The sequence below is a fragment of the Danio rerio genome, chromosome 12, assembly GCF_049306965.1.
Source record: "Danio rerio strain Tuebingen ecotype United States chromosome 12, GRCz12tu, whole genome shotgun sequence".
Lineage (NCBI taxonomy): Eukaryota > Metazoa > Chordata > Actinopteri > Cypriniformes > Danionidae > Danio > Danio rerio.
In genome coordinates this window covers 35741201-35768142 of record NC_133187.1, presented here as the reverse complement: position 1 = coordinate 35768142, position 26942 = coordinate 35741201, and the positions used below count along the sequence as shown (strand labels likewise).

Below are 26942 nucleotides of genomic sequence, written 5' to 3'. Positions count from 1 at the left end.
GTCGACCAGCCTGGTTTTAGAGGGGTTTGGGCCATTTCCAGGCTGGTTTCCAGCCATTTTCATCCTGGTCTTAGCTGGTCAGGCTGGAAAAAGACCAGCCAAATCAAGCAAAAACCAGCTTAACCAGCCTGGTTTAAGCTGGATATCGCTGGTTTTGGCTGGACTCCAAGCATGGCTAGGCTCGTCAAGCTGGTTTTAGCTGGTCATCTTCCAGCTTGACCAGCAAAGAACAGGCTGGAAATGGCTGGAAACCAGCCTGGAAGTGGCCAAAACCCCTCTTAAACCAGGCTGGTCGACCAGCTAAAACCAGCCAACCAGCCTAGGCTGGTTTAAGCTGGATTTTTCTGCAGGGCTATGCTGTAATAATTTACTAACTCTTTATTTAAGATAAAGTTTGCAGAAAGAATGAAGTAATTAATGGCTACGTGTATTAATATTCAGTCGGTAGAGAAGTATGACAATTATATATTCTCTAATAGTTAAGATCAGGGTCACCAACTCTGCTTCTGGAGAGCTACAAACCCTGACCAAACACACCTGAACCAATTAATTAGGTCCTGAAGCAGCACTTGATAATTACAGACAGGTGTGTTTGGTCAGGGTTGCAACTGAAATCTGCAGGAAGGTTGTTCTCCAGGAATAGGGTTGGTGACCCTTGATCAAGAGGATTCAAAGAACCCAGTTGAGCCTGTGTTATTAGTTTCAGCAGTTGTTATTTGATGCTAACATACTTTAAATGTCACAATTAACCAATCAGAATTAAATATTCTTAAAAGCCACACAGTAATAATAGTTGTCGTCTTCGTGTAAGCTATAAAACTGCTCTAGCATCTGAAAGGTAGGCTGCTAAAAATACATACCTTTATACCATAAGGTCAGGCACAAAAACAATGCTCGCAATGTTTCACTGTACCCGAGAGTAGTGTTTTTTGCATCGAATTAATATGTTTGTTAGTGTCTTTGAATAATGTCTTGCTTGTTTCATCACAGACTGAATGCTACAATCACGTGCGGTTTCTGGACAGATACAATGACACTCATTTGTACACCTGCGGGACTCACGCCTTCAGACCCCGCTGTGCTTACATAGTGAGAAGTTTCCTGCTCTCATTCTGTCATTCATATTGCAAAGGAGACATCAGTGTATGTACTGTATAGTCTCGTATAAGATAGAGCACGTTGTTTAAACATCTGCCTGTTTCATCAGGATGTGGCACGTTTTACCTTTGTGCGTTTTGAGGAGGGAAAAGAGAAATGCCCTTATGATCCCACTAAGGGGTACACTGGATTTATTATCGGTAAATCACTCGGATTCATATTGATTTTGTATTTTTTTGTGGTTGGTGCTTGTTTTTGAGCACAGTTTTGCTGTTTTACAGATGGCGAGATGTACTCTGCCTCCCAGTATGAATTTCGTAACATCGCTGATATAAGGCGAAACTTTCCCTTCCCCAATTTGAGAATAGATGATTCCCCAACAAGATGGCTTTTAGGTTAGTAGAATGTTTTTTTACCCGGTCTTTGCTTGATGCCGAGAAGTGTTATTGTTTTCACCTGGTATTAACATGCATTCAGTGGAACCTTTTGTGACTACTTGCTTTTAGAGCCAAACTATATAACAAAAATCTCATATGTACACAATAAGGCTGTGCGATTTGGGGAAAATATCTAACTGCAAATTTTTGACAGATATTGCGATTTCAATTTGATTTGTGATTTAATTTTGTAGTCAAGCTTAAGCTCAATAATCTATATCTTGGCTTCTTACTACTAAAATGCAGCGAGTGTTACTTTTAAAAAAAGAAACTGAAAAGATATTAATTAATATTAATAACATTTATTCAAATTTGTTTTAAAATATTCAGAAATTTAACACTCATTTTTCCCTAGAGCAAGGAGTAAACACAAATAAAATGGCCGTACCTTTCTAAAAACAAGTTCAATTCAATTCAGGGAGATAATGTAACCTTTTATAAAAACAAAAGAATAATAATTATAAAAATACTAAACTAAAATGACTGCTCAGAGGCATATTGAAAAGTTCTGATTGGGCAGAATGAAAGTGAGCTCACTCAATTGGCTAGTAAGAGTGTCACACACAGACGGCGGTCACGCATTTGCTCTGGGTTGGGGAAATATTACATATATACTCCATATCGCAGCCTCTTGCGATAAGCTCTTACTGTGAAAGATTCAATTTCAATTAATCGCAAAGCCCTAATACACAATACAAGTCATCTCATATGCTAATAATGATATTGTCAACATATTGTGGATCATAAAAGTTGATCAAAGATGTCCCAAAACAAGAACGTGTATTGTTCTTGGTTTTAGGACAACTTTGATTAAAGATTTTTGATCCATTTCAAATCTTGACTTCTGTATATCACGATATAAGACCTTTTCTTTGTATTCAAACTATTTATAGTTTATATATATTGACCACATGGAAATTACTGTTTACTTTTTTACATTTTAAAGTATATACTCAAAAGTGTACTAATTATTTTTCTTAGTTTATTTAGAAATGTATGGCAAATGTTTGATTAAGAATGTAGAAATATAAAACACTTTTCAAATACTAATTATTACTGGTCTAACATAAAACATTGCTCAATAAAATGCAAAAGTAGATATTTTACTTTCTAGCCTGTAACTTTCTCACAATGCTGTTATTTAGGATTCTTTCTGCATCCCTGTGGTGGCATGGAAGATTGCATTCATCGAAATGATGAAAAGTATTACCATAAACAATGTATTTTGCGACACCACAAAAAAAATAATCATAAGGAATAATAATCATGATAAAGAATCGAGCATAATATGAAACAATACTTTTTAATTCACCCATACAATATATATTATATATCATACACCCATACATACATACATACATAAATACATACATACATACATACATACATACATATATAAATATATATGTATGTATGTGTATATTATGTGTGTGTGTGTGTGTATATATATATATATATATATATATATACATATATATATATATATATATATATATATATATATATATATATATATATATATATATATATATATATATATATATATATATATATATATATATATATATGATCCCACTTTATATTAAGTGTCCTTAACTGCTTGCATCAAAAATGTACTTACGTACATTGTACTTACTGTGTTCATAATGTATTTGAGAACACTTGGTGCTCTTGAGTTGAGATAGGGGTTGGGTTGTGAACAGGTTTGGTGGTATGGGTAGGTTTAAGTATGGGTTAAGGTGTAAGGGATGGTCAACAGTGTATTTACAAATGTAATTACAGAAGTTAATTGCAGATGTAATTAAATACAGGAATTCAATCAAGCTTAAGTACACAGTAAATACATGTATTTACACAATAATAACATTGTAACAACTTATTAATTCCTGTGTAAGTACATATTAGTTAAGGCCACTTAATACAAAGTGGGACCATATATATGTCTTGTCATCATGCCCAGCAAATCTCTTTCATTTAAAGATCTGTTCGAAGCAGGAATAATAATGATAACTGTAATGAACCTAAAAAAAAATGTACCATGATTGGTTGATTTTGCTTGACTAGGCTGTTTTCATTTGACAGAAGACTACCAGCACTCAGAATTTAGAATTTTGAGTGTCATATTTTTAGTAAAAGTGAAATATAGGACAAAGCCTGATTTTATTCTTAACAAGTGAGGAAACTAATTATAGAGCTGATATACAGGACTGTCCCGGAAAAAAAGGACATCTCATCACCCTTATAGTGCCAACATGCCAAACGTGAGTTGACAGAAGTGCTGAATTGCAGAGCTCATGCAAACATCCACAATGCTATTATAGGATCCTTTTTTCACATTGCTGTAATATTTATGGCATGTTTAGCTCATCTAGCAGTGGGTTGACTTTAGTACACTTACTAATATTAAAACGCTGCTCAAGTGTTTTGTACATATTTCAAAAAATACTTACTTGTGAATATATAGGATCTTTTGGCCTTTTTATTAATGTTTTTTTCTTGCTGTATCATCTGTCAGGCAAAAAAACAGCAACATCTGATTGCTTATTAAGAAATACCTTAGAATACTAAATCAATACATATGTTTACGTTTAATAAAAAGGAAGAATTCATATTAAAAGGAACATTTCCCACAAGAGTCACAATATTTTAATCAATAAACAGTGTACTCTGAACCTTCTCAGAGACACAGGAAGATCTGTAGGGCTCATAATTGGTCCGTTGTGGTGAAGGCAGCAACTAATGCTGATGTTCTGTCTTGTAGAGTCCGATTTTGTGGGCTCAGCGTTACTCAGAGAGAGCATCAACAGCTCCATCGGGGACGATGACAAACTCTACTTCTTCTTCACGGAGAGGAACACAGAACCGACGGCTTATTCCATCCAAACCAAAGTGGCCAGAGTGGCCCGTGTGTGTAAAGTAAGAGACATATTGTTCAGTACTTTATTGTCATTCTAGTCAAAGTGCACAACAGAATAAAGTTTTTCCAAGCACACTCAATGTGCATCATAATCCAAACATAAATACATAATTTATATTACCAATATCATTATTCCAGTCTTCATTGCGTCACATGATCTCTCAGATATCATTCTGTTTGCTGCCTTTTAGGGTCAAATATTATTAGTGCTCAGTCATTCACTAAGAGGACGTCCACACAACGTTCCCTTCATAACATCACAGGCGGTTCCTCAGAACACATTCTGACTGTCAATGTTGAAAACATTTGTGGAAATCGATATTCAGTCTTTTCCGGGTACCTTTATAAACATTAATATGAAGATAACAGCATTTAATTAAAATAAAATATTTTGTCTGTTGTTTTGAACTGTCCCTTTCGGTCTTTGCAGTATAACAATGTATGTTTTAAAAGAATAATATTTGAATGCTACTTTTATGTGATGATTTTCACAAAAACATTTAGCAGCACAACTAATTTCAACATTGATGATAATGAGAAAAGTTTCCTGAGCAACAATTAATATTGCAATTATGTTAAACTGCAGAAATAAATTACTTTATAAAACATTTTAAAACAGAAAGGTGTGGTAATCAGGGTTCGAATTAAAGGGGGGGGGTTTGGGGGATTGACCCCCCAACTAATGCTTGATCCTCTCTGAAGGACATCAGATGTGTGGGGGTGTATCTGTTTGTATCTGTATCTTAAATAATAATTCATTCATTCATTCATTTTCCTTCAGCTTAGTCCCTTTATTAATCACAGTGGAATGAACCACCTACTTATCCAGCACATGTTTTATGCAGGAGATGCCCTTCCAGCCACAACCCAGTAATTAGGAAACACTCACACACTCTTACATTCACATTCATACACCACGGCAGAGATGTCCAAACTCAGTCCTGAAAGGCTGGTGTCCTGCAGAGTTTAGCTCCAACTTCCTCCAACACACATGCCTGGAAGCCTAATATACCTAGAAAGAGCTTGATTAGCTGGTTCAGGTGTGTTTAATTGGGGATGGAACTAAAATATGCAGGACACCGGCCCTCCAGGACTGAGTTTGGACACCACTGCACTATGGCCAATTTGGCTTATTCAATTTACCTACAGTATAGCGCATGTCTTTGGTCTGTGGGGGGAAACCCGGAGCACCCGGAGGAAACCCACGTAAACATGGGGAGAACATGCAAACTCCACACAGAAACACCAACTCACCTAGGGCTCGAACCTGCAACCTTTTTGCTGTGAGGCGATAGTGCTAACCACTGAGCCACCATGTCACCCCTTAAATTATGATATTATTCATTAAAATTATATAATATATAATATCCATTTGACCACCTCTATAATGGTTCATACCATTGTGATTGCGTCAATTTATGTGAGAAAAAATGTATTCAGCACTGGTAGATCTAGAGCCCTGATAGACATTGTGTTTACAGATATTGTAATATTTTCCAAATATTAACTACTGCCTTTATTTTATTTTTGATCAGATAAATCTAGCCTTGGTAAGCAAGAAGGACTTCTTTCAAAAACCTTCAAAAATATCCAAACAGTTGGCTTGAGTCTGCATAATGTTCCCTTCATAATGTCACGGCCAGTCACTCAGAGGATGTCCACATAACGTTCACTGCTGGTCACTCGGTCTTCTATAACATTATTCCCCTACTATTGATTAAATGATGCTCCTCAACTGTATTCAATTGTGTTCAACAGAAAAATAAAAGGTTTAGAAGAAGTGGAGGGTGAGTAAATAATGACAACAAGTCTTCATTCTGGAAGTGAACTACTTTTTAAAACTACACTAGGCTACTTTAATGTGAATTGAGTTTGCGAATGGCCTGCAGAAAGAAGCTATTTCTAAATTTGACTGTTGCATCACATAGCCTACTTACATTTTCCAGAAGGCTTTCCAGAGCTCATGAAGATAAAATGTTGACAAGTGTTTTTTTTGCTTTTACTCATGGCTGTTATTCAAACTGATTTTCAATAAGATATTAAAAAGTCTCTCATGTATTGATATTTACTAAAAATCAAATGTGAATCGGGTTATTAGAAGCAGTAAATGCCTTAAGTGTGATGTTTTGTTATTATAAGTGTTGTGTCCTGATTGCCTTAGCATAGTTAAGGATTAAAAATATTAACTTCGTGACGTTACTTTGTGAAGACAGTGGCATAATACAGTGACGTAACACATTTTTAGCGATATATCAAAACAGTGGTCGGATGCTTTTACCCACTGGCAGTTTTAGCTGTACAGTGACCCCTGGCGGTTATAGTCGTAAATGAGCTAAACGTATTTAGAGCTCCATAACAATATCAACTTGACCTGATCAAACACTACGATTCTCAATGTTGTTGGTTTTGCCTCTGTTGCCGGGCAGATAAACCCCACTACCCAAACTATCTCTCTCTCTCTCTCTCTCTCTCTCTCTCTCTCTCTCTTTCTGGCTCCCATGCTTTTCTCCCACACGCTCTCCCACCTGCATTACTCTCATCTCATTTAGCGTCTTCATTGTGCTTGGATAAACCACCCAACAGTTTCCCCTCACTGTTATAGCGTCATTTATTTCATGCCTGCATTCACTCTGCAGTGAACACTTCATGGCTCTGGGAAGCAGGTCAGGTCCCTTACTGTTTGACTTACTGAGTTAAGGAAGCTCCGGTCCAAAGTAGGCCACACTACACTCACATACACGACAACATGCCAGATTACACACATGTACTAGTGCAAATACACACACACACACATATATATATATTCCATTCATCCGTTTTCTTTTCTGCTTAATCAGCGGTCGCCGCAGAATTGTCAACTTCATTCGTTCATTCTTTCTTTTTGGCTTAGTCGATTTAATAATCTGGGGTTGCCACAGCGGAATGAACCGCCAACTTATCCAGCACATGTTTTACACAGCGGATGCCCTTCCAGCTGCAACCCATCACTGTAAAACATCCATACACTCCCATTCACACACATACACTACGGCCAATTTAGCTTTTTACCTATAGCGCATGTCTTGTCATGTGGGGGAAACCGGAGCACCCGGAGGAAACCCACACGAACACGGGAAGAACATGCAAGTTCCACACAGAAATGCCAACTGACCTAGCCAGGGGTCGAACCAGCGACCTTCTTACTGTGAGTCGATTGTGCTACCCACTGCTCCACCGTGACACCCTGATGGTACAAAGTTTCGCAATACTTCCCAAAAGATTAACAACTACTGTTGTTTATTTTTCTTACTTACTACCAGGGCCATTTATGTATCGAAGTTGATATTTAACCGCACCATGTTGGTGTTTTATAACATATAAATTTTTTTTATGAAATGGGTCAATAGCCCAATGCGCAGTGCCCAACCTGGAGGACCAGGACATACACGCATACACTACAGACAATTTTGCTTGCCCAATTCACGGATAGGAGAATTACCAACCTACGTCACACATGATGTCACATGAGTTTAATTGCTCTTACTGGTTGCAAAAAAAAAAAAAATTAGCGAATAAAAATAAGAATAAAATAGAAATTTCATATCAGGTATGTTCACGCTATGCTGAATCATACACATTACTCATTTCTGATTGCAGCAATGATTTCAGCAAAAACAGTTAAACATGGTTAATTAAACTGCAGACACCGAATGCTATGAATGAAATGTAAAAATGTAAGTTCAAATACCCTGCCGTACAGGTGCAGTTCACTGTCAGAATGCAGTTGTTTTGCTTGTTGATGATTACTTAGTCCTTGTACAGTTCCATCTTCCTTCCTCTTTGGCTAGGTAGAACCTCGGTTTTTAGCACTTCAAAGTTTTGAATCTGGTAATCATGGAACATTGTTTCCTGCACATGACCACACAGAACAACATTGTTGGCATCCAAAGACTTGTTGGCCTTTAACTTCTCTCTTGTAAAATCACTTGGAGCTTCTATGAGATTGTATATTTCGGGCTGGATGCTTGGTCATTTCGTCTTATCCTGTATCCATTGGGTGGGTGCTATAGCAAATGCACCTGTCAGATGAACGCCACTCACTTTTACGTTAATTTTGCCTAATAACTGTACTTATCACTGGGTGATGAGCTGTTATAATATACTAAAAGCATTATGTATATAATATATATATATATAATATGTGATCAATTTAACTTATCTCTAATACAACAACAAAGTCTGTACCACATCAGCTTTTATTCCCTCGCTCTAAATGCTAGCACTGGTTTGTAATGTAATGAGCAGCACAAATGTCTTGACACCTCAGGCTGTTGATGTTGCCATTCACTCTGCAGATCTCGATGATTTTTCCTTTACCAAACCTGACTGGTTTCTGTGAGAATCTTGGGTCCATGCGGGTTCCAATAGGTCTTCTGCAGTGTTTGTGATGATTGGGATGCAGTTGAATTCTGATGATTCATCAGAAAAATCCACCTTCTGCCACTTTTTTAAATGATCAACTAAAAGCCAAGTTATGATTTGTTGCTCCCACAACTGGGATCAATGACAAGACTTTTGTCAGGTAGTGTGGTGTGCAAGTCCAATTGCAGTGAAAAGAACAATAGTTAAAATGATCATGAGTTAGAGTTTTCTGCCATTTTCAGTGAAACAATCTGTGTACTTGGATCATGTGATGCTGTTGCTGGAAACTTTTGTTATGATGAAACTGTACAAAAGGATCTATTTCTTTTCATCGCTTTGTATTTTAGCATCTCAGTTCTGTTTTTTATTCTTCTTGACTGTATGTGAACTGACACCTCGATTAGCCTGAAGGTCCTCGTGCTCCTGCTAAAGCCTGATGGAGCCTGTTTTCAAGCCGAAAGCTGTTAGCACATTTAGGACAGCTTTTTGTGCCCACAACTGTGTCATTTAGAGCTGAATATTTAATCCAGCAGAGTCTCACATGCTGGTGCTCGGTGTGTTTGGATGTGAACTACTCTCTAGGGTAAATGTGAATTATGCAAAAATCCTTGGGCAGGTTGAAATAAACCAGATTATCAACATTTAAAAAAAATTTTCTGTGTGCATGTGATTTGGCATTTGCAGTCTGATGCAAGAGCTACAGATTTATAATTATGGTGGCTTAAGAAAGACAGTTGGAGCGATCTGAAACTGAAAAGCTTAAGAGAGCTATCTGAAATTGAAATTGTTCGACGCGGCACCCCCTGGTCACACGGGCTCGTCCGCTACGCCACTGACCTTAACAAATGCCTAGTATCACCTTAAAACATCCAAGCAACCGTCCAGCAACACCTTAGTAACACATAGCAAAGCCTTAACAACCACTCAGAACAACCTAGCAACCACATATAGCAATGCCTTAGCAACTGTCTAGCAACAAGTCAGAACACCTTAGCAATGACCTAGAAAACCTTAGCAACCACCTTCCAACACCTTAGCAGCCACTTATCAATGCCTTAGTAACCTCTCAGAACACCCTAGCACCCACCTAGCAACACCTTAGCAACGACCAAGCAACCACTGAGAACACACTAGCAACCACCTAGCAATGCCTTAGCAACCACTTAGATAACTTTAGCAACCACCTAGCAACAACCTAGAACACCTTAGCAACCACCTAGCAACACCTTAGCACACACCTAGCAACACCTTAGCAACCACCTAGCAATGGCTTAGCAACCACCTAGTAACACTTTAGCAATAACCGAGCAACACCTTAGCAAATGCCTAGCAACCACTCAGAACACCCAAGCAACCACTTAGCAACACCTTAGCAATGACCTGGAACACTTTAGCAACTAACTAGCAACACCTTAACAACCACCTAGCAACATCTAAGCAGCAGCCTAGCAACATCTCAGAACATCTTAGCAACCACCTAGCAATGACTTAGAACACCATAGCAACCACCTAATACACTAGCAACCATGCAGCAACACCTTAGCAACCACTCTGAACACCCTAGAAACTGCCTAGCAGTCCCTTAGCAACCACCTAGAACACCCTAGCAATGCCTCAGCAACCACTCAAAACCACCTAGCAACACCTTAGCAACCTAAAACACCCTACCAATGCCGTAGCAGCTACTCACAACAACCTAGCAACCTCATAGCAACAACTTGCAACTGCCTAGCAACACCTTAACAACCACCTAGAACCACCTAGGAACACCTTAGCAACTGCCTTTTAACCACTTGGAACACTTTAGCAACTGCCCAGCAACACCTAAACAACCAACACCAAAACACCCTAGCAACGCCTTAGCAACCACTCACAACCCCCTATCAATCGCCTAGCAAGAAACATGCCAATCCATACTAGAAACCTGCTAACATATATGTACCTATCTGTCTATGGCAACTGCTTCAAACTTTTAAAGCTACTTCAAACATTCACACGAGGCTTTCTCAAGACACTGTAAAGTTTTTCTACAAACTACTGTTCAAGTTTGTCATTGTAACTCATTATTCATTATTAAGTTCGTAATTTGTTAATATGTTTTTAATATCCAGTCTTGAGTGGCTTGTTGTGCCCCTGAGGAGATGACTTTCACGCAGCTGTAGACTATGCATAATGCATGTGAATGTTGTGTTATTCCTGCTGCTCTGTTGAGGGTATTAAAGTGCTTTTAAATGTAATTTGCTCTGTTTTTTCATATTATGTTTGTGGTTCACAGGGGGACATTGGAGGCCAGAGGACTCTTCAGAGGAAGTGGACGTCCTTTCTCAAGGCCAGGCTGGTCTGCGCCATCCCTGATTACGAGCTTCAGTTCAACGTTCTGCGCAGTGTGTTTGTCGTTGAGGGAAGCAACGTGCATGACAGTGTCTTTTATGGCATTTTTGGACTTGAGTGGTAAGCGAATTGACATAAGAATTTGACAGGTTTTGTGTAATTCAAGAACTAGTTGAGAATGCCTTGCATGAACCAGAAGTGCACATGAAGTGGAAGCTCTGACCATTTTTTTCCATATTTTGACGTAGTTCTTAGAGAAACGGAATATTAAATGAGAAAACAGTGGGTGTGGCTCGTTTTTTTATACTGCATGTTGATTGGATGTAGTAAAGAAGGCAATTTAATCAGAATGATCGGGAAACAGGTTTTAGATGTTATTACAACCTAACAGACACCTCCTCCTTACTGTTTCTGATTGTTGTCAAAACTGACAGTTGGAGAGGTGTGATTAAGTATGTAAGCCACGCCCAATACCTCAGACAGTTCTATCAAAGAGCTTAGAATGACCAAGAGGCGACACTCTAGTGGGAAACAGCCACTAGAGGGTGTGGTGGCCATTTTGAAATGAAAACTCCAATAGAACTACAGCGTATTATAAGTCTGTAAAATAAACTATTAAAAGTGCTGATGATTGTGATAGTAAGTGTTGTATTGTCGTCTTTCAGGTTGTATGCCAGCTTTAATGCGCTTTTTAAATAAATAAATAAAAAACAAAGCAGCTGCTTGCCATCGCGACAGTAATTAGATCCAATGGATGGCCGATCACTTTCACTCCAAAATGGCGAAATCCAGGGCTGTTGCCAGGCGCTGCTGTTGCAATGGAACGTTCTATTGAGTGTCGCCTCTTGGTCATTCTAAACTCTTTGGTTCTACTCTGAGAATTTACTGAAAACAAACAGGAAGTGCATTTTTTTAAATGTAAATTTGTTATTACAAAAGCACGCTACAAAGACAAACTATTTTTTTCTTAAAGGGGTGGTCCACTCTATCATATTTTAAACTTTAGTTGATGTGTAATGTAGCTGTGTGAAAATAAACAACACCTCTGAATGTAAGACGATGAAGGTTCAATGCAAAAGGAGGCTCTGGCTGTTTCTCAATATGCGTTCTTTAGCGATCTTGCGATCTGCGTTCTAGGAATTGGGAGCAGCCATTGGCTTTTACAGAGTTAGCCTAGCAAAGCCTACAGTAAACGAATTTGGAGACTACAAAAAAAATGCGTTCAGGTGAGTGAGGGCTTCTGGCTAAGCAAAATTCACTCTGCGCACACCCCCCACACAGCAAAGAGGCGTGGCCAGAAGCTCTATAATGTTATAGCAGAGAACGCTACAATGGCATCCAAACACTGCTATTTCCACAGAGCTTCTTCTGTTTCGTATTTGGGCTTCCAAAGGACACTACACAAAGAGAGAAGTGCTTACAATTTAATTATGTTCCAGAGAATTATAAAAAATATATAGCTAGCATTTGACATAGACACAGAATCTGTCCCAGTTCAGTGCTGGATTCAGCTAAAAACTCCTTAAAGAAGGAGCAGTTTCAACGATAATAGCAGAGGCTGTGTATTGTGAGCCACAACCTGTAAGTATTTTTATTTGTTAACATTGATCAATTACATGCACAGATTCTAGCGGTAACGGTATGTTGTAGCAAGGACTTAAACAAGGATTAAACAGTGGGAAATGCTGTTTGGCACAGCCAACAATTTAGCTACATATTTATCAGTCAAACCGCTGTAAACAGCCACAATCTTCAGCAGCGTGTGCAGTGTCTCTCTATGCAGACGCTTTTCCTGGATTCTACATCTTAAATAACCAACTCGCAAAAGATATACGAATGTTTTATATTACTTACACATGTTTATTATTCGAACATATGTGAAAGACACCTGTCAGATTTTATTTTAGAGAGCTGGCATGAGGTTCAGCTGTGTCCTCTTCATTTCCTGTCTGATTCAGGCAGCTAACTCTGCTAACAGTGGCTCTGCCAACATTGTTTACACAGCACAAAAGCCTGTGCTTGTAGGGGCGTGACATGGTGACGTGGAGCCAATCCGCAAATTACAGCAAATAAATAATTTATTTTCTACAAATAAAGCATGAGCACATGCACACATCATATAAACACAATCAAGCCTTAAAAATACACTGTGGACCACCCCTTTAATGACATGCACAGATGAATTGTTCGCCACGAAGCTTGCAATGTGAGCTAACAAATTGACCAACTAATGGTTAGTTTCAATTTCATGTGTACTTTAAAGGGATAGTACACCCAAAAATGAAAGTTTTCTCACTATTTACTCAAACTTAAGTATTTTTTGAAGTTTCCTTCTTCTGTTGAACACAATAATATCTTGTTATTTAGTGTATAACTAAGAAGGTATATTGAAGAATGCTGGAAACCAGAAGCCAATGACATTCATAGTAGAAACAGAAACTACTACGGAAATCAATGACTGTTTCCTTCCAACATTTTTCAATATGTCTTATTTTGCGTTTAACAGAAGAAAGAAACTTAAACATATTTTGAAGTGGAGAATGAGTTATTAATGACAGAATTCTCATTTTTGGTTGAACTGTACCTTTAAGATTCAATTTAGCTCCTATATTTGAACAAAGTTAGCTGACAGGATGCAGAATTGTAATGGTAATTTATTGAATTTGAATAGAGAGATGGATTGTTGGATAGATGGGAGAATGAATGGACAATTTGATGAATGTGAATGGACGCATGGATGAATAGACGGATGACTGGACGCATGGATAAATGGATGGATGGAAGGATGGATAGATGGATGGATGGATGGATGGATGGATGGATGAATGGACTGACGACTGGACAGATGGATGGATGGATGGATGGATGGATGGATGGATGGATGAATGGACGGAAGGATGAATAGATGGATGAATGGACAGATGAATGGATGGATTGATGAATGGGCGGATGAATGGACGGATGGATGGATGGATGGATGGATGGATGGATGGATGGATGGATGGATGAATGGACTGATGACTGGACAGATGGATGGATGAATGAATGGACGGAAGGATGAATAGATGGATGAATGGACAGATGGATAGATGGATAGATGAATGGGTGGATGTAGGGATAGGTAAATGGACGGATGGATGGATAAATGGATGGATGGATGAATGGTCAAATGTATGGACAGATGGATGGATGAACAAATAGATTGATGGATATAAGGATGAAGGAATGGACGGATAGATGGATAAATTAATTGATGAATGGACAGATGACTGGAAGGATGGATGGATGGACGGGCGGGCGGGCGGACAGGCGGACGGATCGATGGATGGACGGATGGACAGATGGATGGATGGATGAATGAATGGATGGATGGATGGGTGAATGAATGGACAGATGAATTGACAGATAGATGGATGGATGAATAGACAGATGGATGGATGGATGGATGGATGGATGGATGGATGGATGGATGGATGGACAGACAGATGAATGGATGAACGGATGGATGGATGGATCGATGGATGGATCGATGGATAGATAAATGCATGAATGAACAGATAGATGAATTGATGAATGTATGAATGGACTGATGGATGGATGGATAGATGGATGGATGCGTGACTAAATTTAAACAAGTGACAGATAAATAGATGGACAGATGTTTTCTGCAGGCAATGGAAGGATAATTTAAATGATGGATGGATGGATGGATGGATGGATGGATGGATTTATGTATTGTATGGATTGACTGAAATATACTATAAAAATTGATGGATGGATATAGACTTTGACAGTTGCTGTAAATGTGTGGATGAATGAAAGGATAGATACTATAAATGAATGGATAGTATAATAAAAATGTCTAAAGTGACTGTATACCATCACAAGATTGATAGTTGGATGTACAGTATAGGAGGACAAACGGATGGTTGCTGTAAAGAATGGCTATTTAAATACTATAATTGATGGATGCCGTTATGGATTAATGAATGATTGATGGGTGAAGAGGTGGATAAATGGATACTATAAACAGATATAAGGATAAGTGGAATGGATGCTTTGAATGATGCATTTATTGATGAACTGATGGATACTATAAAATGTACATAAAATGTGGATGTGGATCGATGGATGGATGTTTACTATATTAAATGATGGATTGACTCTTTAAATGACTGATAGAGTTCTGCTAAATTTTTCACATTCTAGTTTCAACTGTTTTTCTTTAAGCTTACTCAAAGTAGTCAAAGTGCAATATAATCACTTAAGGTTTTAACTTTGGCACTACATTGACTTTCCGAGGCTTTAGTTTTAGAGGGCTGAAATGTTTTTAAGTGGGTGAGAGGTGCTGCAGTCTCATTAAATGTGATGTGAACAGAAGCAGCATTAATCTGCTAGCATGTGACCCTTTTATCCTCCTTCTCTGAAGCATTTTAGCATGTAAACCCATCTCTAAATATTCCTCTGTGCTTTCCTTACTATAACAGGGACACTCACAATAGGACACAGGGCACTGGGCCAGTATTTGAATTGGCAGAATCAAGAGAAGAGTATGCACAGACATGCCACATTAAATTGTCCTTCAAATGGGACTGGTTGGGGATTAAACTTCTCCTATAAAGCTTGATTCTAGGTAGTAAACAGGACAGAGCACTGAGTGGCAAATGTTTAGCGGCCTGAAGGGGGTTATAACATCACAATTTCATTATGAGGATTTTTAGCATTATGTTTGTCAGTGTAAAGAAGCGCAATGGCTTTGTTTCTGTGCTTGAGTGAGTTTTACACTTTACCTTTCTCCATAAAGATACACATTCAGGGATTTTAAGTTTAGACAGCACCACTTGAAATATGACAGTTTGACTTCTTCATCCTCTACACACAAACAGCCTAGTAAATAATTCACACAGTTTGCCCAACAGCATAATGTGGATTCTCAACAGTGCTGCAGTTCCATGAGAGTGTCACTGGCACTCAGCATAATAATCTCTATTTTTATTTGCTCTAGAATTATTTTAAAAGTTTATTAATTATTGATTTAAATTGATTCAAGATTCTGTTGATACCATAGTTAATTATTTGGACTAAGTATTTGAATTACTCAAACAGTAAAATGTATAAAAGTGGAAGAACCCACAGAGCAGACACTTGCAAAACACTGGCATCCACTGATGTCTGAAATTTGTTCACTAATGTCCGAAAGTAGTCCACTGACATCTGAAAGTGGTCCACTGATGTCCAAAACTGGTCCACTTATATCTGAATGTAGTCCACTGACATCTGAAAGTGTTCCATTGATGTCCAAAATTAGTCCCTATTATTGAGACATTGAGACTCTGGACCTGTTTTGAACATCCAATGATGTCTGAAAGTGGTCCACTAATATGTGATAGTGGTCCACTAACGTTCCAAAGGGGTCCACTAACATCCGAATTGCTCCCTATTAGAGATGGCAAGTAATGAAGTAAAAATACTTTGTCACTGTACTTAAGTAGATTTTTCTGGGGTCAGTACTTTACTCCACTATTTATTTATAACTTTTACTCCTTACATTTTTACACAAATATCAGTACTTTCTACTCCTTACATTTTTTTAAAATCAGGCTCGTTACTTTAGTTTTCATGTGTTTGTTGCGCGATCTATATTATTTCTTGTCATTGCACAATTTAAGCGATTTTTTTGATGCAGTCATTCTGTTTTTGGTCTTTGCGCACCTGCGTGCTGTAGCGCGTGACTTTTCCAACCAAGGCTATCACTCTCCTTATGTAGGCTATTTTATGAAGATTACTTGGCAAGGCAAGGATAACTACGCAGATAAGACAGGGAGATGGCAAATTTCACTGATCCTGCCCTGTTTACAATAATATGTCTTACAGTAATAAGACACATTTTGCTTGATCGGATCACAGGTTAACAAGAAACACAATCCAGTTTAAAAGTATACCTACAAATGATTAAGGTTAAGAGTCTTTTGTCCACTTCCAATCATACTGCACAGGATTTTTCTGGTTTTTCAATCTTTCAATCTAATACGATGAAAAGATTTTTACATTTACTACTAAAACAATCAAATACTTTATAAAAACATTAAAATTTCCTTCATTTCCAATGAGTTCATGTTTCCTAATACAGAATTTGTGCTGTTTAACAGTTTTTATGGATTTTTTTTATTTCAATATATGATTTTACGTATAGGCATATTAATCTTTAATCTTCAGTTTTAACAAATGTTTTACAATGTACAATTCATGAATAAAAATATAATGCAAAAGATCCTGAATTTATCATGGGTCACACTTTATTTTGATGGCCCGTTTGTTGAATTTAAGTTACATTGCAACTCATTCTCATTTGATTACAAGTAGACTGTTAGGTTGGGGTTGGGGTGTGTAAGTTGATATGTACTCAGTTAAATGTCTGTTGAAGGACTGTTAAATGTCAGTATCAACCGATATTAAGCAGTCAAACTAGTAATACTCAAATGGACCATCAAAATAAAGTGTTACTTTATCATGTGAATAAAATATCATGCACATATTTTTTTAGGTTGTAGTCATGCCTGTGTATGTAGCTTTTAGCATAGAGTAAATGTATTAACAGAATTAATGTTTATTCATTAAATAAAATACCCACAATACCCTGGAAAAAACACTAAAATAACGAATTGTGTATGAGAGCTGCTGAATATAAAATAGTTTGCAGTCAAATACGATAAATATTTATTTTAGCAAAAGAAAATGCTTTTAAAATATATTTTTAAAAACTCTAACATAAAATTTAAACAATTTAATATATTTTGGAGAGAATTCAGTGTAAAATGTAAGACATTATTTGTATGAACATGGCAGCTGTTGTTTTTGATACAACAGCCGCAAAACTAAATGATGAACACTGTGAGTTTGCTTCAGGATGATGATACATGAAGGGAAACCAGATATACCTACCTAGTGAAACTAAAACATGTAGTAATGGGTACTTTTTACTTAAGTACATTTTTGAGGCCTTACTTCTTTACTTTAACTTAAGTACCAAAGTGTAATCAGCACTTTAACTTTTACTAGCAGTCCCGTTCAGAGACTTTCCAATGGGCACGTGCAGGATGAAGCATTTCAGATCATTTTTTGGATAAAAGCGTCTGCTAAATGACTAAATGTAAATGTAAATGTAAATTTTGGAAGGGCACTTCCTATCCAAGACTAAAAAGGGCATGTGCACAGGTTGTCGTTTTAAACATGAGTATTTATACTTCTACTTAAGTAAAAAATGTGTGTACTTTTGCCATCTCTTCTCCCTACTAATCAGACATTGAGACACTGCAGCTGTTTTGCACAGCTAATAATGTCAGAACATGGCCCTTCTAATCAGACTTTGAGACACTGACCCAGTTTTGCACATCCACTGATGCCTGAAAAAGGTCCATTGATGTCTGAAAGAGGTCCACTAATGTTTGAAATTGGTCTAATTAGATATTGAGACATTGAACCTGTTTTGCATATCCAATGATGTCTGAAAGTGGTCCACTAAATTCGGAAAGTGGTCCACTTATATGCGATAGTGGTCCACTAGCCTCCCAAAAAGGTCCACTAACGTTCAAAAGTGGTCCACTAACATTCAAAAGTGGACGACTGATGTCTGAAAAAGTTGCACTGATGTCCGAAATTGGTCCCTACTAATCAGACATTGAGACAGCGAACCTGTTTTGCATATCCAATGATGTCCGAAAGTGGTCCACTAATGTGTGATATTGGTCCACTAGCTTCCCAAAGACGTCTACTAACATCCTAAAGTGTTCCAGTGAGGTCTGAAGAGGTGCTCTGATGTTCAAAATTGGTCCACTAACATCCAAAAGTAGTCTACTGACATCTGACAGTGGTCCACTCCACTGATGTTTGAAATTTATCTCTACTAATCAGACAGTGAGACACTGAACCTGTTTTGCATATCCAATGATGTCCCTAAGTGGTCCACTAATGTCCAAAAGTGAATCACTAATGTGAGACAGTGGTCCACTATCGTCCCAAGTGGTTTACTAACGTTCAAAAGTGAACGACTGATGTCTAAAAGAAGTGCACTGATGTCTGAAATTGGTCCCTACTAATCAGACATTGAGACAATAAACCTGTTTTGCACATCCAATAATGTCCGAAAATGGTTCACTAACTTCTGAAAGTGGTCCACTAATGTGTGATAGTTGTCCACTAGCATCCAAAAGAGGTCCACTAATGTTCAAATGTGGTCCAATAACATCCAAAAGTGGAAATTGGTCCAGTAGCGTCCGCAAATCCCTACTAATCAGACATTGAAACACTGAATCTGTTTTGCACATCCAAGCAATTTAAAATTCTGGACACTTAAACTAGTTACTAAAGTAAACAAATTATATATATATATATATATATATATATATATATATATATATATATATATATATATATATATATATATATATATATATATATATATATATATATATATATATATCCTACATAAACTTAAACCCATTTATGTTTTTATATACGTGTACATTTATATTTGTGTGGTCCAAAATGAAAAAAGTCATAGGGCAGTAGGAGATTCATTTCGATTTTTGTGTAAATTGTCTTTTAGGGAGCAATAACATGAGAATTGCTAGCAGATACTGTACACAGAACATAATTCATATTAAACTAGGAGGTTTCCATTAATCTTTTTTCTTTCACACTGCCAGGAGAAACGTTAAGATGTCTGCAGTGTGTCGGTATTCCCTCAAAGACATCCAGACAGCTTTTAATGGGCCATTCATGGAACTTCAGGACTCCAAATGGAGGGAATACACTGGGAAAGTTCCGGATCCACGACCTGGTTCGGTGAGATGCTCTAAATCAAAACAGTCCCATAAACTGTCCCCTTTAAAACCTTGCATTGAAGTGTAGCATGGTTTCTATTTACACTCTCTGGGGAATGTTATGTAATGGTGGCCTTGTTTCTTTTCAGTGTATAACTGATGAGCATCGTGGCAAGCTCATAAATTCCTCTCGGGATCTGCCTGACAACACTCTGAATTTTGTTCGGAGACACCCTTTAATGTCCACCCAGATCCAGCCGGTGGAAGGACGTCCACTTTTGCTCCAGAAAGCTGCAGATTACACTAAAATCATTGTTCAACAGGTTGAGGGTTTGGACGGACGGACCTATGACATGCTCTTCATTGGAACAGGTGCCGAAGGATTGGCTTTTTTATTAGAAATCCAACCATCCTTTGGTTTTCTTAATTTTTTTACTGTAATTTACTCTTGGGGGATTAGTATGACTGTTTAATGATTTTGGGATGGGTGCATTGATTCTGCAGTATCCTTATATTGATACACACAAGTACTTTAAAATGCAATTTCTTGTCAGGTATAATGCAGTTTTCAGTCTCACAATATCTTTTAGAAATTGTTTTAATATGCTAACTTGGTACTCAATAATCTTTTATTATTATCAGTGTTGAATGCAGTTGCACTGGCCACATTTTTTATGGAATATGGATATTATATTTATTTATTTAAAGTTAAAAAAAGATTACATTCATGCAATCTTAAAAATTTACCAAAATATACAAAATGGCAAATTAGCATGAAAGTACATTATTATAAAAGTGTAGATGGGAGATTGGCACCAATAGCCTATTTGTTAAGTGTACCTACATATACTCAACAACCACTTTATTGGGTACACCTGTCCAAATGCTCGTTAACACAAATTTCCAATCACAGGGCATAAACTCAATGCATTTAGGTGATTTAAGTGACTTTAAACATGGCATGGTTGTTGGTGCCAGACGGGCTTTTCTGAGTATTTTAGAATCTGTGGATCTACTGGGATTTTCACACAGAACTATCGCTAGGGTTTACAGAGAATTGTCCTGAATTGTTGATGACAAAGGTCAGAGGAGAATGGCTAGACTGGTTCGAGCTGATAGAAACGCAACAGTAACTCAAATAACCACTCGTTACAACCAAATTATGCAGAAGAGCATCTTTGAACACACAACATGTCCAACCTTGAGGCGGATGGGCTACAGTGGCAGAAGACCACAACGGGTGACACCAAAATTGGACATTAGAAGATTGGAAAAACATTGCCTGGTCTGATGAGTCTTGATTTCTGCTGCGACATTCGGATGGTAGGGTCAGAATTTGAAGTCGACAACAAGAAAGCATGGATCCATCCTGCCTTGTATCAACGATTCAGGCTGCTGGTGGTGGTGTAATGGTGTGGGGTATATTTTCTTAGTACACTTTGGGCTCATTAGTACCAATTGAGCTTCATGTCAACACAACAGCCTACCTGAGTATTGTTGCTGATCTCTTTATGACCACAGTGTGTCCATCTTCTGATGGCTACTTCCCGCAGGATAACACCGCTTGTCCTAAAGCGTGAATCATCTCAGACCTGTTTCTTGAACACGACACTTGTACTTGAACAGATCACTGTACTCAAATGGCCTCCACAGTCACCAGGTGTCAATCCAATAGAATACCTTGGGGTGTGGTGGAACGGGAGATTCTCATCATGGATGTGCAGGTGAAATAAATCTGCAGCAACTGCGTGATGCTATCATGTCAACATGGACCAAAATCTCTGAGGAATATTTCTTGTATCTTGTTGAATCTATGCCACGAAGGATTAAGGCAGTTCTAAAAGCAAAAGGAGGTCCAACTAAGTACTAGTAAGGTGTACCTAATAAAGTGGCCAGTGAGTGTGTAGTCCTAGCTCAAGGTCCTTTGCCAATCCTTCCTTTGGGCCTTAAATAATGATAATAAAGTGACCAGTGATGGAACAAATGATAGAGCAGTACCAAAAAACAGTTTTGCATCTGAAAGGTAAACTCCTAGAAATGCATATGTAAAAAGGTCAGTTGCAAATATATGTGTCTGTGCATTTTCACCGTTTTTCTTTCTTTAATAAATCCTGACAGTACTTTGTTTTTAGTACCAAAGAAAAAAGATTTTCACTGCCTCGAGCTGTTAGGAAATTTGGCCCTTAATTTGTTGTGAACAGCAGTGTATATTTGCTTTCTTTTCTTGACTCGTGGCTTGTGTGCTTCTCTCCAGATGAGGGCTGGTTACAAAGAGCTGTGAAGATTATAGACCGTGTGCACATCATTGAGGAGCTTCAGCTGTTCCAAGAGAAACAGCCCATCATTAACATGGTGATATCACAAAAACAGGTACACCACTGATATTCAAAAGCAGCATGAAATCCTGATATAGGGACAAACACTTAATGGATAGATCCCCAAAAGGTCTTAGGTTGTGTATTTTGTGATACAGAACAGTATCTATGTGAGCGGCGCTTCTGGACTGGTGCAGGTTCCTCTGTCATCTTGTGAACGCTACACCTCCTGTTACGACTGTGTGTTCGCACGCGATCCGCTCTGTGGCTGGGATGGAAGAATGTGTGCTGAGATAGCATCTTATGCTAACAGGTAGCCAACTTTTTTCCAAGTAGAGTTTCCCCACATACTTCTACAATTCTGTTTTTTTTTAGTTCAAAACTCAGTTAGAAAACACTTGCAAGTGAGTTAAATGGTAAATTAAAATTTTGGTTGAACTTAACTATCCCATCAAGTAAGATTTCCGACATTATACATTTTTATTGCAGATTTCAATATTAATTTAATATATTTATTCTGCATAATGTTAATTGAACAATAAAATTGCATAGAAGCTTGTTTTATTTAACTGATTTTGTGTTGTTTCTAGTCTTATTTTGTTTATAGTATTATTTTACAGTATTATTTTATGTCGCATTATTATTATATGAAACTTGTCATGCATACAGTATGATTAAAAATAAATTGTGACGCCACCATTGTGAGCCAGTCTCCATGTATTATTGACAATACAAATATTAAGAAACTTTGGCCCAATCCCAATTGCAGTCCTTACCCCTACCCCTCATTTTGTGCGTTCACATGAAGGGCTAGCTGTGTCCCAATTCTCCTTAGCTTAAAGGCGTAGGGCTAAGGGGAAGGGCTGTATAGCCCTTAATACTGAGCTTTTTCAGGACCACACTCGCAACCAAATTTTCCAGAATACACCATCTACAACAGCAGATATTGCTGAACCCAGAAGTAAGAAGATCCACAAATTAGTATTTTTTGTAATTACAATTTTTTAAAACAAACAAGCACATGTTTTAATACATTTATAACTGCGATCGTGTTTTACCATCATTGTTTAAAAAAAAAAACGCTAAAATTAAAAACTATAATCCATAATAATAACTCTTGTATAGCAGACCCACAACATTCTGACACTCGATGACACTCGAATACTGTGTTAGAAAAGTCTGGGAATGAGCTTTAAACAGTGTCTGCTATAATGTTAATATTGTTTTTGTGTGTTTACATAGATGAATATGGCCACGGTGAAAATGCCGCAGTACAGTTAGGATCTTATTGCCACATTAGATCATTATGATAACATGATATTGTTGCCTTCAGTGATTTCCTGAAGATAAATATTAAAAAATAACGCAACTGGAATAACTACAGCAGATGCAATCGTCTAATCTCATATGAAACAAGAGATTGTGATGACGTGATAATGTGTCAAATTACTGTAGTGCTGTACATTTTGAAGCCCTTTCCCTTCACACTTTGTTTCAAGGGCCAAGGGGAAGGGGTAGAAAAACAGAATTGGGATTGGGCCTTTGTGCATCTCAGACAAACTTCTAATGCTAGATTTTCCACTAGTATAAAAGTAGTTTTCACACATGCATCAGCAAGGCTGAGATTATTCTTACAATGCAATTTTAAACCATTCTCCTAATAAAGTTACTATCCAACTGTTGAAATATTCTCCCGTGAAAGCCAATCTCAACTCCCACTGCAAGCTCCCATTAATGGCTTTAATAAGAGCAACTGTGAATATGTGTTTCTCGCAGGTCCAGTCTCGTCCAGGACATCCAGATGGGAAGACGAGGCTGTTCTAATATCACAAGTGATGGTGTGTTTGCAAGCAAAAAAAACTAATTTTCTGAGCACTTTTATAAGCGGTATAATAATGTTTCCTACATTTCACCAGGTTTCGTCATGCACCGAACACGTGCGGTGATGGCAGGAGATGATGTGCTGCTACAATGCGAGATTCGATCAAACCTGGCCACCCCTCAATGGACGCTGAACAGTCAAGAACTGAAGGGTTATGGCGTAGATTCTGGCTACCGCACTGGCACAGACGGCCTCCTTATTATCGGTGCACAGAACCAACAAAGCGGACACTACCGATGTTATGCAGTGGAAAATAGCGTCTGGGTTCCTATTCGCAGTTACATTGTGAGAGTGCAACCAGTTCCACCTCCGGCATCACATCTCTCTGGAAGTCCGACAGCTTTACCTGAAAGTTTTTTTACTACTACAACTGTGCCAACTCCAAGTCCTTCTAGCGGTCCTGTCGAGCAGCTCCTGTCACCCCCACCGGCTCCGTTACCTTCTGATCCAGAGTTTCAGACCTACAAGCACATGGAGGCCATGTATATCTCTCTGGTGGCAGTGCTTGGTGGACTTTGTCTGGTTCTAACGGTGCTCCTGTTGTACGTTAGTTTCTGCGCACAAAACTCTCTCGATGCCAAGTACTCCCAGCAAGCTCTTTCCATAACCACCCCAACCGAAAGAAAAAGAAGTTCACACTTTGAGCTCAAAACAATCTCCAGTCACTGCAATGGCCGAACAGAAGGGCGTAGCAGAGCGATGTCGAGAGATGAAGAGTTTCTACAGATCGTCCCGTTGGACATCCAGACTACGCCCAGCGAGGAACCTCCACCTGCCCCGCCCCTTCCAATGCCGCCGCCTCTGCCTGCTTCGGAGTATGCAAATGGACTGTCAGCCACGTTACCCAGCGTGCTGAGGAAAATTAACGGTAACAGCTACGTGCTCCTTGGGCAGGCAGACTCCGAAACGACGTCTCCGCTTTACCACTCCTTCACCGAGGAGCTCAACAGGATTCTTGAAAAGCGGAAACACACACAGTTGGACATCCAGCCGGATGAGAGCTCAGTGTAGCAACATCTCACATCAATACTACGTCGCCCTCTTGTGATGTGGAGGATTGCATTTGTATTAGAACTCTGAGAGCTGTGTGTTGTGAAGTTCCTCATAGCATCTCAAAATCGACTGTGCTCGCGCTTTTGAGAATCATCTCGTGATTTAATGGGAGATATTTTTTGAGCTTGATCAAATTTAGTAGGCATCAACTGTAGCTTAAAAAAGGACTGTGTAAAAAAACGCAAGATGAACTAAAAGGATGTCCCAAAAGGAGAACGAGGAGACTTCAGAACACTGTCCAAAGACTGCAAAGCAATGCATATTTGTACATAATGTTGTATTATTGCTCAAATGCAGATGTTTACAGATTTTCATTTTTGTTTTTGCCTAATTGCACCTGATGTAAATAACAATCATTTTAATATCTAAGTACTAAGAATGGCTTTCCACACTGTTCTTAAAGGGTTAGTTTACCTAAAAATGATCTAATTAATTACTCACCCTCTTACTTCATTTAATCCCGATTGGTGTGATTTGATCTTGACCTTATTCATCTCTTCAACGGCAAAGGTCATTTATTTTTAATCAGCATTCCAAAAGAAGTGTAATAAAACACATTCATCCATAACCTAAATTGCCTCATATGGCTGCGGGGGGTGATTAAAGGTCTCCTTTAGTAAATCCATGGCTTTTTTGTAAGACAAATATTCATATTAAAAACTTTATAAACCATTTTGAGTATCTTCCAATGACCACAATATGTTATCTTCTTAAATTTTCTAAGGTGTATTTTTTGGTGCATCAGCACATCAGCTGGACAGGATTGTGTTTTTTCTCAAGTGTGCAGCGCATGTGTAGTTGAAACAAACACAGAAGCGCTATAAAGAGACACAGTACTGTCCAGCTAATGGCGTCAAAATGCACCTTACATGAAGGAGAAGACGGCGACGGACAGCGCTCATTGGAACCTACACAAAATTGTTCATAAAGTTTTAAATATGGATATTTCTTTCACAAAAACTACATTTATTTTTCCTGGAGCTGCGTGACAAACTTTTTCATTCTGAATTGATGCGCTTTATTGAACTTTTAGATTGCTGATAAAAAGTAGCCTCCGTTTGCTATTGAAGAGCAGAAAAAAGCCCAAGATTATTTTTAAAATAACTCTGATTGGATTTGATAAAGAAAGTCATATATATCAAGGATGCCTTAAGTAAATAATGAGTTAATTTATTTTTTTGGTGAACTAACCCTTTAACCCTGGATTATTGTCATTATAAACTCCACTTTTAATCACGAGCAAAGGAGTCTTTCACACTTAGCCAGGTTAATAACCATGCTTGAGTGGTAGAAGAACATTTACACAATTTACACATTGTTTCTGTATTTCAAAAGTGGGATTAGCATAATTTTGCTATTAATTAAACATTTATCCAATCAAAGACACTGACTACTCAAATATGCAAATAAGGATTGTACAATGTGAAATTTCATGAATGCCCGGATTAATTATCCCCGGGTTTATTTTAAGCTAGTGTAAATCGAAGTGAGAAAACCCAGGGTTAACCAGTTCAAGTGTGAAAAGCCCCATTTAATCAGAGCGTTTTCTAAACTTCTTTGCGCATTTCAATGAATATTTACAAAGTGTTTGGGTTTTGAGCCTGTTGGCAACATTTTACAAGCGTGAGGGCACATTTTCAAGAGCTTTGGACTTTTTTGCAATACAATTTACAATAGATTGCGTTC

The 26942-nt window shown here is 38.0% G+C and overlaps 1 protein-coding gene across 1 annotated transcript in view; it reads left to right on the top strand.

The window, feature by feature from the left end:
• Nucleotides 1-26638, top strand: part of sema4gb (sema domain, immunoglobulin domain (Ig), transmembrane domain (TM) and short cytoplasmic domain, (semaphorin) 4Gb) — a 62886-nt gene extending 36248 nt beyond the window's left edge. The window contains exons 5-15 of the mRNA XM_003199631.7: nucleotides 991-1089; nucleotides 1208-1298; nucleotides 1380-1493; nucleotides 4297-4451; nucleotides 11129-11304; nucleotides 19890-20028; nucleotides 20156-20378; nucleotides 22261-22376; nucleotides 22480-22634; nucleotides 24098-24159; nucleotides 24238-26638. Coding sequence (XP_003199679.2) covers nucleotides 991-1089; nucleotides 1208-1298; nucleotides 1380-1493; nucleotides 4297-4451; nucleotides 11129-11304; nucleotides 19890-20028; nucleotides 20156-20378; nucleotides 22261-22376; nucleotides 22480-22634; nucleotides 24098-24159; nucleotides 24238-25214 — 2307 coding nt within the window. The 3' untranslated portion in view covers nucleotides 25215-26638. The remainder of the gene's footprint in view (nucleotides 1-990; nucleotides 1090-1207; nucleotides 1299-1379; nucleotides 1494-4296; nucleotides 4452-11128; nucleotides 11305-19889; nucleotides 20029-20155; nucleotides 20379-22260; nucleotides 22377-22479; nucleotides 22635-24097; nucleotides 24160-24237) is intronic.
• Nucleotides 26639-26942: the final 304 nt, after the last annotated feature.